The sequence below is a fragment of the Siphateles boraxobius genome, unplaced genomic scaffold, assembly GCF_051911475.1.
Source record: "Siphateles boraxobius isolate OS27281-9 unplaced genomic scaffold, OSU_SipBor_1 198, whole genome shotgun sequence".
Taxonomy (NCBI): Eukaryota; Metazoa; Chordata; class Actinopteri; order Cypriniformes; family Leuciscidae; genus Siphateles; species Siphateles boraxobius.
In genome coordinates, this window is record NW_027508808.1 from 1,815,604 (window position 1) to 1,837,116 (window position 21,513).

A 21,513-nucleotide genomic window follows, 5' to 3' on the forward strand; every position below is an offset into this window, starting at 1 on the left:
TCTCCGATTCATCCTTGCTGCATCGTAACAATGGGCCTATATACATATAAAGCCCGTTGTTCTGTTGTTATCATGTTATTTTATTATTATATGTAGAGTATATACTATATAATAATTAATTATTATTATTGTTAAAAAATATATTTATTATTATTATGTTGATATTTCTTATTATTATTATTATTAGGGGCCCTACATATAATAATAAAATAATAACATAATAAAACGAATAAAATAAATCTGGCTCTGAAATATTTTAACTTTATCACATAAATTACTAGTGTTTTGTATAAATCCAAAAGCTAAAAAAATTAGGTTACACTTTACTTTAAGGTGTCCGTGTTGCAGTGTAATTATACCATTAAGTACCGTGAGAAAAAATAATTAACTGCATGTATTTACTATAGAGTTAGAATTAGGGTTTAGGATTATTTGCATATAATTATGCATCATTTACTGTAATTACTATAGTAACAAGGACACTGTAAAATAAAGTGTTATGTAAAACTATTATTAAATGTATGCAAAGTGGCATACTGTATTTTCCAAATTGTTCGGATATAATCTGGCACCTTTATTTTTCTGTAACAGGTTTAAATTAATAATATAATGTAACAGGTTTAAACAGCAGAGGATCCCCTGTAGAGAGTCACCCCCACATCTCATCCTGACCCATACAATACATCACAAAAGTTTCCACATTGCACTGCCATTGCATTAACGGTACATGTTTATGTTGCTCTGGCTGATATTATTATTCAGAGACTTTCACTTTCACTTCTATATAACATATATTATTAATAAAATGTCCCAATCACACCTCTGTTTTTACTGAGTATTAACAGAAAAAAAGAATTAAAAAAATAAAGATGACTAACGCACAGTAACGTCGCTCTCACAATACCTCTCTGTACCACACGGGGGCGCAGACTGAACTCTACACTTCATTACCATAGTGAATCATAGATACGACAGTGAATAAAATAAAACCTATTAGAGAAAAAACAACCGAAATAAAAAGTTTTATATTTACGTGTTAAATTATTAAATTATTTTAAAGTGTTTTAAATAATTTATTAAAATTTTTACGAAAGCACGTTTAACATAATTAATAAATTACATATAGGCCTACGTTATAAATTACGATAGAGCGTCTATATGCATACACATAAATTCCATAAGCACATTATATACAATATGCCACGATATTTATAAGACGAGCTTGTTGTACTTTTATTTTGAGAGGAAACTGTGTGACATCACATCCGGTTACCAGTTGTTGACAAACCGCTGCCTCACTGACTCTTGTGTGAAGCGTTCGCAATAAAACTGGTGAGATATTAGATATTAATCCTGTCGTATTAAATGTCACCGTGATGCGAAGTTAGTGTATTGTGTCTTAGATCAATAAGTGATCGATGTGGATCTGCTGTCATCATTATCTTTGAGAGATTCATTAAATATCAGCAACTAAATTAGCATACATAACATTACTCAGTTGATTAGTCACAGTACATGAAGCTAATTGTTTTGTTTTACGTTTTCTAAAATGTTATGTTTACATATGTAAAGGTGTCATTATTATCAAATTAAATACGCACTAATAATTTTGCATACATTTCCTGAAGCTTGGATAAAGTCAGTTGGTTTTGCTGTTTACACATTAGCGTTTTAATTTTGATTTTGAATTTCTCTTTATATCACTCCATATTTCTAGGAATAAAATGGTGTATAAATCAGGTGAATGATATAAGAGCAAGTCTTCAACATATAGATAGGAATAAAACTATAAAGTCTGGTTTGTTTAACCTGTTTTTACTGAAACTCACAGCTTTTAAAGGACGTTACACTACCAGTCAAATGTTTTGGATCGGTAAGATTTTTAATGTTTTTAAAATAAGTCTCTTCTGCTCACCAAGGCTTGATTAAAAAAAAAACAGTAATATATTTGAAATATTATTCCAATGTAAATCATCAGTTTTCTATGTGAATATATAATAAAGTGTAATTTATTTTTGTGATCAAAGCTGAATTTTCAGCATCATTACTCCAGTCTTCAGTGTCACACGATCCTTCAGAAATCACTATAATTTGATGATTTGATGCTCAAGAAACATTTATGATTATTATCAGTGTTGAAAACAGGACTTTTGTATTTTATTTCAGGATTCTTTGATGAATAGAAAGTTCAAAAGAACAGCATTTATTGAAATTCCTATTTCATATCATAAACATACTATATACATATTAAAATAGAAAACAGTTATTTTAAATTGTCATGATATTTAACAATATTACAGTTTTTTTGTATATTTTGAATCAAAAAAATGCAGCCTTGGTCTTTTTTAAAAAAAAACATAAAAACTTCAAAACCTCTGACTGGTAGTGTATATATTAGATAAAGTGCATTAAAATAAAGACTGTTTTGTTTCCACGAGACTCAGACGACATCGTCTCAGAGCGGTAAAACGGCTGCTCTTCAAGCGTGTGAGAGTTAATGGTCTGTTGTTTGTTGGCTCTTGTGAAGGATATGGAGGGTTCAGCGTGGCATCTCTCCCTGAAGCTCCGGGACCGACCCAAGGCCATGTTCCAGTTCCCAGAGTCCGAGCCTGGAGACGTTCATCCCGGAGGATACCAGGTGTCCACGCTCAAACAGCTGATCTCAGCGCAGTTATCAGACTCGCTGCCCGAGCCCGAGCTCATCGGTCAGTTCTGATCCGGTCCTCACAGACATTATTGACTTCCTTTCAGTCGATGTCGATCTACATTCACACACATCAGCCATTTATTATCAGATCGATGGTTCAGTCAGCTGACAGGCCTTACACAGCTCAATCGATCTGAAAGAAGTTTCAGTCAGATTTAAATAATCCGATCAGGAAACATGTAAACTCCTGAATCCGAATATGTTCTCAGTTGCATTCAAAAACACTGGCAGTATATTATGAATTAATATTTATGTTTCATGTTTTACGAACTGGTCAGTGGGTGAGATTGACTGTCAAGGTTATTATTATTATCATCGATAACTAAAACTATTAAAAACATTTAGAAAAATGTTAAATTCAACTAAAATTAAAATAGAAAACTAAGAAAATAAAAATATTAATGGAGTAAGCCACTGGTTCCCTTGAGATTTTTCTCTTGTTTTATATATATATATATATATATATATATATATATATATATATATATATATATATAATTTTTTTATATTTTTTGTTTATATTTTTATGTGGTCTGTGGTAAACATAACTTGATTATACTTGGATATTTTGCTATACAACTTTATTATGTGAATATTAATGAATATATGAATATTAACAGAACTTTCAGCAACATTAGTGCACGTTCACATGTGTATTGTGCGTTCCCGCTACTGTGTTTTGCAGACTTCGTGCACTGCGGCTGTGTGCTCAAGGATGATCTCACGCTAGACTCCTACGGGATCAAGTCTGGATCCACACTGCACATCATCAAGAAGACGTGGCCGGAGCCGGAGGTCAAGCCTGGTGCGTGAGGATCTGAACTGGAATGAGGGATTAGAGTATCTGCGGTTCATCAGTGCTGATGTGTCTCGTGTTCCTCCTCACACAGAGCCGGTGAACAGATCTGCTGCGGCTCGAGAGTTCAGGATGCTTCAGGCCGGGCTGATCTCCAACTCAGCATACAGAGAAGCGGTCGGTACACACTACAACACTTCAGCCTGTTCACTCTGAATTTGAGTTAAAGGGATAGTTCGCCCAAAATTAAAATTAATGGCAGTGAATGGATGTTTATTTGGCTGAAAGTCCATTAAAGTTAATCTATCCATCATAAAAGTGCATCTATCCATGATAAAAGTGCATCTATCCATGATAAAAGTGCATCTATCCATCATAAAAGTGCATCTATCCATCATAAAAGTGCATCTATCCATCATAAAAGTTTGTCTATCCATCATTAAAGTGCATCTATCCATCATAAAAGTGCATCTGTACATCATAAAAGTGCATCTATCCATCATAAAAGTGCATCTATCCATCATAAAAGTTTGTCTATCCATCATAAAAGTGCATCTATCCATCATAAAAGTGCATCTGTACATCATAAAAGTTTGTCTATCCATCATAAAAGTTTGTCTATCCATCATAAAAGTGCATCTATCATCATAAAAGTTTGTCTATCCATCATAAAAGTGCATCTATCCATCATAAAAGTGCATCTGTCCATCATAAAAGTTCATCTATCCATCATAAAAGTTCATCTATCCATCATAAAAGTGCATCTATCCATCATAAAAGTTTGTCTATCCATCATAAAAGTGCATCTATCCATCATAAAAGTGTATCTGTCCATCATAAAAGTGCATCTGTCCATCATAAAAGTTTGTCTATCCATCATAAAAGTGCATCTATCCATCATAAAAGTGTATCTGTCCATCATAAAAGTTTGTCTATCCATCATAAAAGTTCATCTATCCATCATAAAAGTGTATCTGTCCATCATAAAAGTGCATCTGTCCATCATAAAAGTTTGTCTATCCATCATAAAAGTTCATCTATCCATCATAAAAGTTCATCTATCCATCATAAAAGTGCATCTATCCATCATAAAAGTGCATCTATCCATCATAAAAGTGCATCTGTCCATCATAAAAGTGCATCTGTCCATCATAAAAGTTCATCTATCCATCATAAAAGTTTGTCTATCCATCATAAAAGTGCATCTGCCCATCATAAAAGTTCATCTATCCATCATAAAAGTTCATCTATCCATCATAAAAGTTCGTCTATCCATCATGAAAGTTCATCTATCCATCATAAAAGTTCATCTATCCATCATAAAAGTTCATCTATCCATCATAAAAGTTCATCTATCCATCATAAAAGTGCATCTGTCCATCATAAAAGTTCATCTATCCATCATAATAGTTTGTCTATCCATCATAAAAGTGTATCTGTCCATCATAAAAGTGCATCTGTCCATCATAAAAGTGCATCTGTCCATCATAAAAGTGCATCTGTCCATCATAAAAGTTCATCTATCCATCATAATAGTTTGTCTATCCATCATAAAAGTGTATCTGTCCATCATAAAAGTTTGTCTATCCATCATAAAAGTTCATCTATCCATCATAAAAGTTCATCTATCCATCATAAAAGTGCATCTATCCATCATAAAAGTGCATCTATCCCTCATAAAAGTGCATCTGTCCATCATAAAAGTGCATCTATCCATCATAAAAGTGCATCTGTCCATCATAAAAGTTCATCTATCCATCATAAAAGTTTGTCTATCCATCATAAAAGTGTATCTGTCCATCATAAAAGTGCATCTGTCCATCATAAAAGTTTGTCTATCCATCATAAAAGTTCATCTATCCATCATAAAAGTGCATCTATCCATCATAAAAGTGCATCTATCCCTCATAAAAGTGCATCTGTCCATCATAAAAGTCCATCTATCCATCATAAAAGTGCATCTGTCCATCATAAAAGTTCATCTATCCATCATAAAAGTTTGTCTATCCATCATAAAAGTGTATCTGTCCATCATAAAAGTGCATCTGTCCATCATAAAAGTTTGTCTATCCATCATAAAAGTTCATCTATCCATCATAAAAGTTTGTCTATCCATCATAAAAGTGTATCTGTCCATCATAAAAGTGCATCTGTCCATCATAAAAGTTTGTCTATCCATCATAAAAGTTCATCTATCCATCATAAAAGTTCATCTATCCATCATAAAAGTGCATCTATCCATCATAAAAGTGCATCTATCCATCATAAAAGTGCATCTGTCCATCATAAAAGTGCATCTGTCCATCATAAAAGTGCATCTATCCATCATAAAAGTTTGTCTATCCATCATAAAAGTTCATCTATCCATCATAAAAGTGTATCTGTCCATCATAAAAGTGCATCTGTCCATCATAAAAGTTTGTCTATCCATCATAAAAGTTCATCTATCCATCATAAAAGTTCATCTATCCATCATAAAAGTGCATCTATCCATCATAAAAGTGCATCTATCCATCATAAAAGTGCATCTGTCCATCATAAAAGTGCATCTGTCCATCATAAAAGTTCATCTATCCATCTTAAAAGTTTGTCTATCCATCATAAAAGTGCATCTGCCCATCATAAAAGTTCATCTATCCATCATAAAAGTTCATTTATCCATCATAAAAGTTCGTCTATCCATCATGAAAGTTCATCTATCCATCATAAAAGTTCATCTATCCATCATAAAAGTTCATCTATCCATCATAAAAGTTTGTCTATCCATCATAAAAGTGCATCTGCCCATCATAAAAGTTCATCTATCCATCATAAAAGTTCATCTATCCATCATAAAAGTTCATCTATCCATCATAAAAGTGCATCTATCCATCATAAAAGTTCATCTATCATCATAAAAGTGCATCTGTCCATCATAAAAGTGCATCCGTCCATCATAAAAGTGCATCCGTCCATCATAAAAGTGCATCTATCCATCATAAAAGTGCATCTATCATCATAAAAGTGCATCTGTCCATCATAAAAGTGCATCTGTCCATCATAAAAGTGCATCTGTCCATCATAAAAGTGCATCCGTCCATCATAAAAGTGCATCTGTCCATCATAAAAGTGCATCCGTCCATCATAAAAGTGCATCTATCCATCATAAAAGTGCATCTGCCCGTCATAAAAGTTCATCTATCCATCATAAAAGTGCATCTATCCATCATAAAAGTGCATCTATCCATCATAAAAGTGCATCTATCCATCATAAAAGTGCATCTATCCATCATAAAAGTGCATCTGTCCATCATAAAAGTGCATCTATCCATCATAAAAGTGCATCTATCCATCATAAAAGTGCATCTATCATCATAAAAGTTTGTCTATCCATCATAAAAGTGCATCTATCCATCATAAAAGTGCATCTGTCCATCATAAAAGTGCATCTATCCATCATAAAAGTGCATCTATCCATCATAAAAGTTTGTCTGTCCATCATAAAAGTGCATCTGTCCATCATAAAAGTGCATCTGTCCATCATAAAAGTTTGTCTGTCCATCATAAAAGTGCATCTGTCCATCATAAAAGTGCATCCGTCCATCATAAAAGTGCATCTATCCATCATAAAAGTGCATCTATCCATCATAAAAGTGCATCTATCATCATAAAAGTGCATATGTCCATCATAAAAGTGCATCTATCCATCATAAAAGTGCATCTGCCCATCATAAAAGTGCATCTATCCATCATAAAAGTGCATCTGCCCATCATAAAAGTTCATCTATCCATCATAAAAGTGCATCTGTCCATCATAAAAGTGCATCTATCCATCATAAAAGTGCATCTGCCCATCATAAAAGTGCATCTATCCATCATAAAAGTGCATCTGCCCATCATAAAAGTTCATCTATCCATCATAAAAGTGCATCTGCCCATCATAAAAGTGCATCTATCCATCATAAAAGTGCATCTGTCCATCATAAAAGTGCATCTATCCATCATAAAAGTGCATCTATCCATCATAAAAGTGCATCTATCCATCATAAAAGTGCATCTATCATCATAAAAGTTTGTCTATCCATCATAAAAGTGCATCTGCCCATCATAAAAGTGCATCTATCCATCATAAAAGTGCATCTATCCATCATAAAAGTGCATCTATCATCATAAAAGTTTGTCTATCCATCATAAAAGTGCATCTGTCCATCATAAAAGTGCATCTATCCATCATAAAAGTGCATCTGTCCATCATAAAAGTGCATCTATCCATCATAAAAGTGCATCCGTCCATCATAAAAGTGCATCTGTCCATCATAAAAGTGCATCTATCCATCATAAAAGTGGATCTATCATCATAAAAGTGCATCTATCCATCATAAAAGTGCATCTATCCATCATAAAAGTGCATCTATCATCATAAAAGTTTGTCTATCCATCATAAAAGTGCATCTGTCCATCATAAAAGTGCATCTATCCATCATAAAAGTGCATCTGTCCATCATAAAAGTGCATCTATCCATCATAAAAGTGCATCTATCCATCATAAAAGTGCATCTGTCCATCATAAAAGTGCATCTATCCATCATAAAAGTGCATCTATCCATCATAAAAGTGCATCTATCCATCATAAAAGTGCATCTGTCCATCATAAAAGTGCATCTATCCATCATAAAAGTGCATCCGTCCATCATAAAAGTGCATCTGTCCATCATAAAAGTGCATCTATCATCATAAAAGTGCATCTATCATCATAAAAGTGCATCTGTCCATCATAAAAGTGCATCTATCCATCATAAAAGTGCATCTGTCCATCATAAAAGTGCATCTATCCATCATAAAAGTGCATCTATCCATCATAAAAGTGCATCTATCCATCATAAAAGTGCATCTATCCATCATAAAAGTGCATCTGTCCATCATAAAAGTGCATCCGTCCATCATAAAAGTGCATCTATCATCATAAAAGTGCATCTATCATCATAAAAGTGCATCTATCATCATAAAAGTGCATCTGTCCATCATAAAAGTGCATCTATCCATCATAAAAGTGTATCCGTCCATCATAAAAGTGCATCCGTCCATCATAAAAGTGCATCTGTCCATCATAAAAGTGCATCTGTCCATCATAAAAGTGCATCTGCCCATCATAAAAGTGCATCTATCCATCATAAAAGTGCATCTGTCCATCATAAAAGTGCATCTATCCATCATAAAGTGCATCTATCCATCATAAAAGTGCATCTGTCCATCATAAAAGTGCATCTATCCATCATAAAGTGCATCTATCCATCATAAAAGTGCATCTATCATCATAAAAGTTTGTCTATCCATCATAAAAGTGCATCTATCCATCATAAAAGTGCATCTGTCCATCATAAAGTGCATCTATCCATCATAAAAGTGCATCTATCATCATAAAAGTTTGTCTATCCATCATAAAAGTTTGTCTATCCATAATAAAAGTGCATCTATCCATCATAAAAGTGCATCTGTCCATCATAAAGTGCATCTATCCATCATAAAAGTGCATCTATCATCATAAAAGTTTGTCTATCCATCATAAAAGTGCATCTGTCCATCATAAAAGTGCATCTATCCATCATAAAAGTGCATCTATCCATCATAAAAGTGCATCTATCATAAAAGTTCATCTATCCATCATAAAAGTGCATCTATCCATCATATACACCATAATTTATTACATTTACATTTATTAATTTAGCTGACGCTTTTATCCAAAGCGACTTACAATTGCTATATATGTCAGAGGTCGCACGCCTCTGGAGCAACTAGGGGTTAAGTGTCTTGCTCAGGGACACATTGGTGTCTCACAGTGGATTCGAACCCGGGTCTCTCACACCAAAGGCATGTGTCTTATCCACTGCGCCATCACCATGATTTCACCATGGTTGATTTGTGACCATTTTTTTAGAAGGCCTTTTCTAATCATGTCTACAATTGTTTTTGTTCATTCACTGCCACTAATCTTGTGATGCTTAAAGGGATAGTTCACCTAAAAATATAAATTCTGTCAGTATTTACTCTCCCTCATGTTGTTGAACCCCGTAAGACCTTCGTTCATCTTCGCAACACGAATTAAGATATTTGTGATTAAATCTGAGAGCTGGATCACTCCTCCATAGGCTTCTAAGGGATTGAAACTTGTTCCCCGAAAAGTTATTAAAGACATTGTTAAAATAGTCCAAGTGACTACAGTGGCTCAATCTTAAGTTTATCAAGCGACGAGAATACTTTTTGTGCGCAAAAACAAACAAAAATAACGACTTTATTTTTAACTCTTCATGTCCTTCTCTGTGGGCGTCGAGTGAGTTCACTAGTGTAACAGCGCAGCGCTTCTGTGTTGTACGTCACACGCATCACACACACATGACCAGCGTCGGCCAATAGTGAGCCTGCGTGTGACGTACAACACAGAAGCGCTGCGCTGTTACACTACGTGAACTCGGTAATGATTATTAATAAATTAATAATTAATATTATTAACGGGTATTTAACAAAGCAGTTAAACATGCTCTCTTGTGTTTTCAGGTGTATAAGATGCTGGCTAATAAAGAGTCGCTGGAGCAGATTATCGCGGCCTCACCTGGACTCAGTTCAGATCCTGTGGCTTTAGGTTTGTTGGCTTTGAAATGCATTAATGCTCATGGACGGAGAATCATGTGACTCTCATCGACTCCTTCGTTTTGCAGGTGTGCTCCAGGATAAAGATCTGTTCGTTCAGTTCACAGACCCAAACCTGCTGGACACGTGAGTTTCCTCCACACACACACACTATCATACACTCGGTGCAATGTAGCGCCGGGCAAAGTTAAAGTGTTTTGCTAGTTTCATCCCAACGCAGTTTTCATTTTCATGGCCTGCGCCATGTTGTTTAAATAGCAAATGCATTTGCACCCATCTGTGGCCCATGGGCGGCTGGTCTGAGAACCAGGTGTGTGTTCAGGAGCATTGTTGGAGCGCTGCTATTTTGAGGAACTGAAATAGACTGACTTTTGACCAGGTTTCCGTCGGTCAACAGTTCAATGGCGCAAGTGTTATTTAAAGAGCGCGTTAGTAATATGAGCCTCTAGGCGGGTCCACAACGCCCGTACACTCTGCTTTTTACACACACTCTGCTCATTATAAACACTCTGCTTTTTACACACACTCTGCTTATTATACATACTCTGCTTTTTACACACACTCTGCTCATTATACACACTCTGCTTATTATACACACTCTGCTTTTTACACACACTCTGCTCATTATACACACTCTGCTTATTATACACACTCTGCTTTTTACACACACTCTGCTCATTATACACACTCTGCTTATTATACACACTCTGCTTTTTACACACACTCTGCTCATTATACACACTCTGCTTATTATACACACTCTGCTTTTTACACACACTCTGCTCATTATACACACGCTGCTCATTATACACACTCTGCTTTTTACACACACTCTGCTTATTATACACACTCTGCTTTTTACACACACTCTGCTCATTATACACACTCTGCTTATTACACACACACTGCTTATAATACACACTCTGCTTATTACACACACACTGCTTTTTACACACACTTTGCTTGTTACACACACTCTGCTTTTTACACACACTCTGCTTTTTACACACACTCTGCTTTTTACACACACTCTGTTCATTACACACATTCTGCTCATTACACACATTCTGCTCATTACACACACTCTGCTCATTACACACTGCTCATTACACACACTCTGCTCATTACACACACTCTGCTTATTACACACACTGCTTATTACACACACACTGCTTATTACACATCGGTCATAGAGATCCGTTTGCTCTCTGGAAAAACAAGTGCGCACCCGAGTCCGTGTTGCTTTCACATTCACACGAATCCGGGTAGTCTCGGGTTCGGGACCCCAGTGCACACCTGGGTCCGCACGACAGCATTCTCATTAGCGATTTTTCATGCGAAAAGTGCCCTGTTCTGAACTAAACTGCCAGTGTGAAAGCACCCTAAGGGAATAGAGACGACGCTTATAGACCATGCACCGGGAGCACCGACCATTTTTCCCGTCATTAAAATAGCAAAAGCGGGGCCTTGCGTTGTGCGCTTTAGACCATGAGCTTAGATTGTTAAAATAGTGCTTTAGGAGGCACAAGCTTCAGTGAACATGATCTCACCTGCCTGTGTGTGTGTGTGTGTGTGTGTGTGTGTGTGTGTGTGTGTGTGTGTGTGTGTGTGTGTGTGTGTGTGTGTGTGTGTGTGTGTGTGTGCTCCAGGTTGATCCGCTCTCACCCAGCATTGGTGAACGCCATCGTCCTGGTCCTGCACTCTGTGACCAGCAGCATCTCCAGCCAGTCCGGCTCGTCACGCAGCACATCGGACAGTTTCTACAGCGAAATGCCAGGTGAACTTCAGCTTGTAGATGAAACAATACTGCATCTGATGATATGCACTGCATCTGATGATATGCACTGCATCTGATGATATGCACTGCATCTGATGATATGCACTGCATCTGATGATATGCACTGCATCTGATGATATGCACTGCATCTGATGATATGCACTGCATTTGATGATATGCACTGCATCTGATATTCACTTCATCTGATATTCACTTCGTCTGATGATATTCACTACATCTGATGATATGCACTGCATCTGATGAAATTCACTGCATCTGATGATATGCACTGCATCTGATGATATGCACTGCATCTGATATTCACTTCATCTGATATTCACTTCGTCTGATGATATTCACTACATCTGATGAAATTCACTGCGTCTGATGATATTCACTGCATCTGATGAAATTCACTGCGTCTGATGATATTCACTGCGTCTGATGAAATTCACTGCGTCTGATGATATTCACTGCGTCTGATGATATTCAGTGCGTCTGATGATATTCACTGTGTCTGATGATATTCACTGCGTCTGATGACATTCACTGCGTCGTGCGTCTGATGATATTCACTGCATTTGATGAAATTCACAGCGTCTGATGATATTCACTGCATTTGATGATATTCACTGTGTCTGATGATATTCACTGCGTCTGATGACATTCACTGCGTCCTGCGTCTGATGATATTCACTGCATTTGATGAAATTCACTGCGTCTGATGATATTCACTGCGTCTGATGATATTCACTGTGTCTGATGATATTCACTGCTTCTGATGATATTCACTGCTTCTGATGATATTCACTGTGTCTGATGACATTCACTGCGTCGTGCGCCTGATGATATTCACTGAATTTGATGAAATTCACAGCGTCTGATGATATTCACTGCATTTGATGAAAATCACAGCTTCTGATGATATTCACTGCATTTGATGAAATTCACTGCGTCTGATATTCACTTCGTCTGATGATATTCACTGCATCTGATGATATTCACTGCTTCTGATGATATTCACTGTGTCTGATGATATTCACTGCGTCTGATGATATTCACTGCTTCTGATGATATTCACTGTGTCTGATGATATTCACTGCATTTGATGATATTCACTGTGTCTGATGATATTCACTGCGTCTGATGATATTCACTGCTTCTGATGATATTCACTGCGTCTGATGATATTCACTGCTTCTGATGATATTCACTGTGTCTGATGATATTCACTGCTTCTGATGATATTCACTGTGTCTGATGACATTCACTGCGTCTGATGATATTCACTGCTTCTGATGATATTCACTGTGTCTGATGATATTCACTGCGTCTGATATTCACTTCGTCTGATGATATTCACTGTTTCTGATGACATTCACTGCGTCTGATGATATTCACTGCTTCTGATGATATTCACTGTGTCTGATGACATTCACTGCGTCTGATATTCACTTCGTCTGATGATATTCACTGTGTCTGATGACATTCACTGCGTCTGATATTCACTTCGTCTGATGATATTCACTGCATCTGATGATATTCTCTGCGTCTGATTATATTCACTGCGTCTGATGATATTCACTGCGTCTGATGATATTCACTGCTTCTGATGATATTCACTGTGTCTGATGACATTCACTGCGTCGTGCGTCTGATGATATTCACTGCATTTGATGAAATTCACAGCGTCTGATGATATTCACTGCATTTGATGAAAATCACAGCTTCTGATGATATTCACTGCATTTGATGAAATTCACTGCTTCTGATGATATTCACTGTGTCTGATGACATTCACTGCGTCTGATGATATTCACTGCTTCTGATGATATTCACTGTGTCTGATGACATTCACTGCGTCTGATATTCACTTCGTCTGATGATATTCACTGTGTCTGATGACATTCACTGCGTCTGATATTCACTTCGTCTGATGATATTCACTGCATCTGATGATATTCTCTGCGTCTGATTATATTCACTGCGTCTGATGATATTCACTGCGTCTGATGATATTCACTGCTTCTGATGATATTCACTGCGTCTGATGATATTCACTGCTTCTGATGATATTCACTGCTTCTGATGATATTCACTGCTTCTGATGATATTCACTGTGTCTGATGACATTCACTGCGTCGTGCGTCTGATGATATTCACTGCATTTGATGAAATTCACAGCGTCTGATGATATTCACTGCATTTGATGAAAATCACAGCTTCTGATGATATTCACTGCATTTGATGAAATTCACAGCTTCTGATGATATTCACTGCATTTGATGAAATTCACTGCGTCTGATATTCACTTCGTCTGATGATATTCACTGCATCTGATGATATTCTCTGCGTCTGATTATATTCACTGCGTCTGATGATATTCACTGTGTCTCATGATATTCACTGCATCTGATGATATTCACTGTGTCTGATGATATTTACTGCGTTTGTTGATCTGATGATATTCACTGCATCTGATTATATTCACTGCATCTGATGATATTCACTGCGTCTGATGATATTCACTGCATCTGATGATATTCACTGTGTCTGATGATATTTACTGCGTTTGTTGATCTGATGATATTCACTGCGTCTGATGATATTATTCACTCTATCTGATAATATTCACTGTGTCTGATAATATTCACTGCATCTGATTATATTCACTGCATCTGATGATATTCACTGCGTCTGATGATATTCACTGCATCTGATGATATTCACTGTGTCTGATGATATTTACTGCGTTTGTTGATCTGATGATATTCACTGCGTCTGATGATATTATTCACTCTATCTGATAATATTCACTGTGTCTGATAATATTCACTGCATCTGATGATATCCACTGCGTCTCATGATATTCAGTGCGTTTGTTGATCTGATGATATTCACTGCTTCTGATGATATTCACTGCTTCTGATGATATTCACTGCTTCTGATGATATTCACTGTGTCTGATGACATTCACTGCGTCGTGCGTCTGATGATATTCACTGCATTTGATGAAATTCACAGCGTCTGATGATATTCACTGCATTTGATGAAAATCACAGCTTCTGATGATATTCACTGCATTTGATGAAATTCACAGCTTCTGATGATATTCACTGCATTTGATGAAATTCACTGCGTCTGATATTCACTTCGTCTGATGATATTCACTGCATCTGATGATATTCTCTGCGTCTGATTATATTCACTGCGTCTGATGATATTCACTGTGTCTCATGATATTCACTGCATCTGATGATATTCACTGTGTCTGATGATATTTACTGCGTTTGTTGATCTGATGATATTCACTGCATCTGATTATATTCACTGCATCTGATGATATTCACTGCGTCTGATGATATTCACTGCATCTGATGATATTCACTGTGTCTGATGATATTTACTGCGTTTGTTGATCTGATGATATTCACTGCGTCTGATGATATTATTCACTCTATCTGATAATATTCACTGTGTCTGATAATATTCACTGCATCTGATGATGTTCACATCATCTACTCATTGTTTTTCATGTTTTCTGTGTGTGACAGGAGGTTTTCTGTTCGAGGGCATGTCAGATGATGATGAGGATTTCCAGCCTGTACGTTTTGTCGCACTCTACAGTCAGATTGTGTAAAATCGTATATATTATTTTATTTATCATAATTATAATTTGTTTTATTGTAAGTAACATTATATTAAGGAGAATTTAAAATTGTATCATATTAATGACCTTTTTATTACTTGTAATATCATAATAAGGAGAATTTATATTATTATTATTATAGTATATTAAGGAGAATTTTATATATTATAGTAAGGCCATTTGTATTACAGTAAGGAAAATTTGTAGTATAATGACAGTAATAGTTTGGTAATGGGGATTTTTTATTAGTATTTATTATTAGTAAAAGTGTCAGATAAATATAAATCTAAATTATATTATAGTAATTTCTTATTATAGTATATTAAGGATAATTTTAAATATTATTATAATAATATTATAGTATGGTTATTTTTATTACTAGTAAAATTATAGAAAGGAGAATTTTTATTATTACAGTTATATTAAAGTAAGAATTTGTTTATTAGTAGTAATTTAGTAAAGATATATTATTATAGTAAGGAGAATTTGTAGTATCATTACAGTAATATATTGGTAATGGGGATTTTTATGAGTATAATAATATATTTAAGTGAGGGGGTTTTCTTATTAATATAGTTAATGTTTTTTTTTATAATAATGTTATATTAATTATTTTTTATTATTAGTTATAGTAAGGATAATTTTAAATAGTAGTAGTAATATAGTAAGGAAAATATCTATTATTATTATTATTATTACAGTAGTATTATAGTAAGGATTTTTTATTAGTAGTAATTTATTAAGAATAATTTATATTATTATTATTATTATAGTAATATTATAGGAAGAGGAATTTTAATTAGTATTATAGTGAGAAAGATATTTTTTTTATGATTGTTGTATTTTGATGTACAGTATATTGTATAATGATATTAAGAAAAAATCTGTGCATGTTGTTTAAAGCATGGAAACCGAGCCAGACACCAGAGACCGTTTGCAGCGTCGAGACCGACGACTCTGGGTCCTAGTGGAGCAACTGGGCCTCGACCCATCACTCAGAGCGAGCTAGCATCAGCCCTAGCTTTAGCCAGCACCCCCGAGGCCAGCGCTCCGGTCAGACACACACACACACACACACACACACACACACATACATACACACACACACACACAGTCGACCCATCACTCAGAGCGAGCTAGCATCAGCCCTAGCTTTAGCCAGCACCCCCGAGGCCAGCGCTCCGGTCAGACACACACACACACACAAACACATATACACACACACACACACACACACACACACATACATACACACACACAGTCGACCCATCACTCAGAGCGAGCTACCATCATCCCTAGCTTTAGCCAGCACCCCCGAGGCCAGCGCTCCGGTCAGACACACACACACACTAACACAAACACACACACACACACACTCACAGTCGACCCATCACTCAGAGCGAGCTAGCATCAGCCCTAGCTTTAGCCAGCACCCCTGAGGCCAGCGCTCCGGTCAGACACACACACAAACACATATACACACACACACACACACACACACACACACACACACACACACACACACACTCGACCCATCACTAAGAGTGAGCTAGCATCAGCCCTAGCTTTAGCCAGCACCCCCGAGGCCAGCGTTTCGGTCAGACACACACACACACACACACACACACACACACAAATACACACACACACATATATACACACACACACACACACACACACACACACACTCGACCCATCACTCAGAGCGAGCTAGGATCAGCCCTAGCTTTAGCCAGCACCCCTGAGGTCAGCGCTCCGGTCAGACACACACACACACACTCACACACACACACACTCGACCCATCACTAAGAGCGAGCTAGCATCAGCCCTAGCTTTAGCCAGCACCCCCGAGGCCAGCGTTTCGGTCAGACACACACACACACACACACACACACACAAATACACACACACACACATATATACACACACACACACACACACACACACACACAGTCGACCCATCACTCAGAGCGAGCTAGCATCAGCCCTAGCTTTAGCCAGCACCCCTGAGGCCAGCACTCCTGTCAGACACACACACACACACACACACACACACACACACACACACACACACACACACACACACACATACATACACACACACAGTCGACCCATCACTAAGAGTGAGGTAGCATCAGCCCTAGCTTTAGCCAGCACCCCCGAGGCCAGCACTCCGGTCAGACACACACACACACACACACACAAATACACACACACACATATATACACACTCACACACACACACACACACACACACACAGTCGACCCATCACTCAGAGCGAGCTAGCATCAGCCCTAGCTTTAGCCAGCACCCCTGAGGCCACCGCTCCGGTCAGACACACACACACACACACACACACACATACACACACACATGCGCACACACACACACACCGCACACTAATGCTCACTCTCCTCTGGTGGGCCGTCAGACAGACACACACACACACACACATGCGCACACACACACACACACCGCACACTAATGCTCACTCTCCTCTGGTGGGCCGTCAGACACACACACACACACATGCGCACACACACACACACACCGCACACTAATGCTCACTCTCCTCTGGTGGGCCGTCAGACACACACACACAGACACACACACACACACCACACACTTATGCTCACTCTCCTCTGGTGGGCCGTCAGACACACACACACACACACACAAATGCTCACTCTCGTCTGTAGGACATGTCCTCTGGTATGTCGTCAGACACACACACACACACCACACACTTATGCTCACTCTCCTCTGGTGGGCCGTCAGACACACACGCGCACACACACACATCACACACTAATGCTCACTCTCCTCTGGTGGGCCGTCAGACACACACATACACACACACACACACACACACTAATGCTCACTCTCCTCTGGTGGGCCGTCAGACACACACACACACATGCGGACACACACACACACCACACACTAATGCTCACTCTCGTCTGTAAGACATGTCCTCTGGTGGGCCGTCAGACACACACACACACACACACACACACACACACACTAATGCTCTCTCTCCTCTGTGCTGTAGGACACGTCCTCTGGTGGGCCGTCAGACACACACACACACACACACACTTATGCTCACTCTCCTCTGGTGGGCCGTCAGACACACACACACACACATGCGCACACACACCACACACTAATGCTCACTCTCCTCTGCGCTGTAGGACACGTCCTCTGGTGGGCCGTCAGACACACACACACACACACACACACTAATGCTCTCTCTCCTCTGTGCTGTAGGACACGTCCTCTGGTGGGCCGTCAGACACACACACACACACTAATGCTCTCTCTCCTCTGTGCTGTAGGACACGTCCTCTGGTGGGCCGTCAGACACACACACACACACACACACTAATGCTCTCTCCTCTGTGCTGTAGGACACGTCCTCTGGTGGGCCGTCAGACACACACACACACACTAATGCTCTCTCCTCTGTGCTGTAGGACACGTCCTCTGGCGCTCCGGTCAGCAACAGTCTCCTCTCTCAGGCTCTTCAACAAGCGTTACAGGCGTCTGGCGTGAGCTCGCTCCAGGTGACCAGCAGAACAGCAGCATTTCACTATATATAACAGTCAAACTAACATTTCTCACGTTATCACAGTTTATTCGCTATAGTTTAGAAAATGGGTTGTCAAATCAGTTGATATTTCACTGGTTTTGTCCGTCCTTCTGTTAGACTCTCACACATGAATTATGTTGAATATCTGTCAGCTGTTAAATTTAACTACACAATTAGATAATACCAGTTTAGCTCAACCAGTTACCAAGCAATGCTTCATGTTGTTCAGTCTGTGGTGTAAAAATCTGCATTAGTTATTAAAGAAAAAACACTTCAGCAAAACATGATCAGCTCAAAGTGTCCCAATCATTTTCGGTCTCATATTTCACTGGTAGTCGCTGTATGAAGAAGTTGTGTGTATAATATGTCACAGTTTACTGTATTTTGCTCTCCTCACTCACATAAATGAACTATAGTGTCCTGTACACACTAGTGAAACAATATCAAAAATTATAGCTGGTGTCTGAATAATCTTTTGTTTGGTTGATTGTATATATATGTATATAGTAGTCAACATTTGAAGTGGATCAAAAAAGTTGAACAAGAACTGTTATTGTTCAAAATTCATGTATAACTTTGATGAAAGGTGTTGATCCACTTCAAATGTTGACTACTGATAGGTAGATAGAGCCATTTTGCTTGATAAATGCTGTAGCATTTTGCAGTGTCTGCTGCTTACGTGTGTGTGTGTGTGTGTGTGTGTGTGTGTGTGTGTGTGTGTGTGTGTGTGTGTGTGTGTGTGTGTGTGTGTGTGTGTGTGTGTGTGTGTGTGTGTTGCAGGGCCGCTGGCAGACACAGATGCAGCAGCTCAGGGATATGGGCATCCAGGACGAGAGTCTGGCTCTGCGAGCGCTAACAGCCACGAACGGGGACCTGCAGTCGGCACTCGAGATCATCTTCTCTGGAGGACTGTGACCCGCGACCCATCCAGTTTTTTCGTTCTTTTTTAGTACTTTTCACTGAAATAATAATAAAAAAAAAGTTCTGAAAAACTATAGAATTGTATTTGAGTTTAAGTGAGTCTGCATGAGTGAATGAGTGTTTTGTTAGGCCTGTCTGGTAACGTCAGTATATGCCCACTAGGTGGCGCTGTGAGACAATTTAAGGAAAATCCAGTGTTAAAAGTATTAAACTCCTCCAAAAGTGCAAACACATAAATCTGACCTACCACATCTTGATTTTGGATCATTAAAATGTATATAATATAATATAATGCTTATATTAATAATACATTTCATTTCAACACATTTGACTACCAAAATTCTCATACTTTAGAATTTTTAGGAACATTTTTAAATCACCAAATAATATGTATTATTACTAATACAGTAATATAATAAGGATATTATTAGTATGGAGAATTTTTTATTAGTAATATAACATTAAAATATTGTAGTATGGAGAAATAATTATTATTGTTGTACTTTTTTTACACACACACATATATATATATATATTATATATATACGTGTGTGTATATATTATATATACAGTTACAATTGAAATTATTCAAACCCCAAATGCAAATCAGGTTTATTGGCTAAATGTACAGACTTCAAGCTGTTTGCAATGAACAAATCAAACAAAAGTAATTAAAATAGCTCAACACAACAAACGATTTAAGTGATTTCGCCAAATGTAACTATAAATGCAACTTTTTATGACTTCTGTAGTTTCAAAATTATTCAACCCCTGAATAGAATCCCTCACAACAACACAAATCAAGATGCAAGTAATCAAGGGCTTCATTAGTTGGACCAGGTGTGCTTGAGCTAGAACACACTAAATATCTGAACTGGCTAGGTTTGTTGAGTGTCACATTTGACTGCAACTTATAAATATGGCTAAGTCAAAAGAATGGTCCAAAAAGTTAAAGGGGTCCTATAATGCCCTTTTCACGCGATGTAAGATAAATCTCTGATGTCCCCAGAGTGTGAATGTGAAATTTTAGCTCAAAATACCCCACAGATATTTGTATATAGCATGTTAAAGTTGTCACTTTTTGAGGGTGAGCAAAAACGCACCGTTTTTGTGTGTGTCCCTTTAAATGCAAATGAGCTGCTACTCCCGGCACAGGGGGAGGAGCTTCAAGAGCTCATGTTTGTTTACACACACACACATGCACTGAACATTTCAGTAACTTTTAGCCTTTTATGTTCAAACTGTAGTCAGAAAGATGGAGAGACTCAAGAAGAAGTAACATGTAGACAACATTTCTGAATGGTTAGTTGATGAATTTATGTAGCTTATGTGTAATTATCTTATATTCTGTCTTGATAATCTATAAATCACGTTCTTGGGGGCGGGGTTTATGTACGTTTCAGGGTTAATGATGTCACTAACCCGGAGGAATGTCGTGTGGTCCC

General features: G+C 37.7%; 1 protein-coding gene across 3 annotated transcripts; it reads left to right on the plus strand.

Annotated features, from left to right (window-relative positions):
- Positions 1–1,252: 1,252 nt before the first annotated feature.
- On the plus strand, positions 1,253–20,142 carry ubl7b (ubiquitin-like 7b (bone marrow stromal cell-derived)). Of its 3 annotated transcripts, none has more exons than XM_077235567.1 (11): positions 1,253–1,332; positions 2,528–2,705; positions 3,393–3,512; positions 3,598–3,680; positions 10,035–10,119; positions 10,196–10,253; positions 11,777–11,904; positions 15,459–15,508; positions 16,457–16,606; positions 19,032–19,121; positions 19,928–20,142. In XM_077235567.1, the coding sequence occupies exons 2-11, from the start codon at positions 2,531–2,533 to the stop codon at positions 20,060–20,062; spliced, it is 1,074 nt and encodes a 357-aa protein (XP_077091682.1). In that variant the 5' UTR covers positions 1,253–1,332; positions 2,528–2,530; the 3' UTR covers positions 20,063–20,142. The 3 variants fall into 3 exon arrangements, with proteins under 3 accessions (XP_077091682.1, XP_077091683.1, XP_077091684.1); XM_077235568.1 differs by having other exon boundaries at positions 10,044–10,119; XM_077235569.1 differs by lacking the exon at positions 19,928–20,142 and having other exon boundaries at positions 16,457–16,737; positions 19,032–19,122.
- The last annotated feature ends 1,371 nt before the right edge of the window (positions 20,143–21,513 follow it).

Coding starts and splice junctions, on each gene's coding strand:
- ubl7b (XM_077235567.1), top strand. CDS start 2,531: ATGGAGGGTTCAGCGTGGCATCTCTCCCTGAAGCTCCGGGACCGACCC. Junction 11,905..15,458: donor TTTCTACAGCGAAATGCCAG/GTGAACTTCAGC, acceptor TGTGTGTGACAG/GAGGTTTTCTGTTCGAGGGC. Junction 15,509..16,456: donor ATGATGAGGATTTCCAGCCT/GTACGTTTTGTC, acceptor TGTTGTTTAAAG/CATGGAAACCGAGCCAGACA.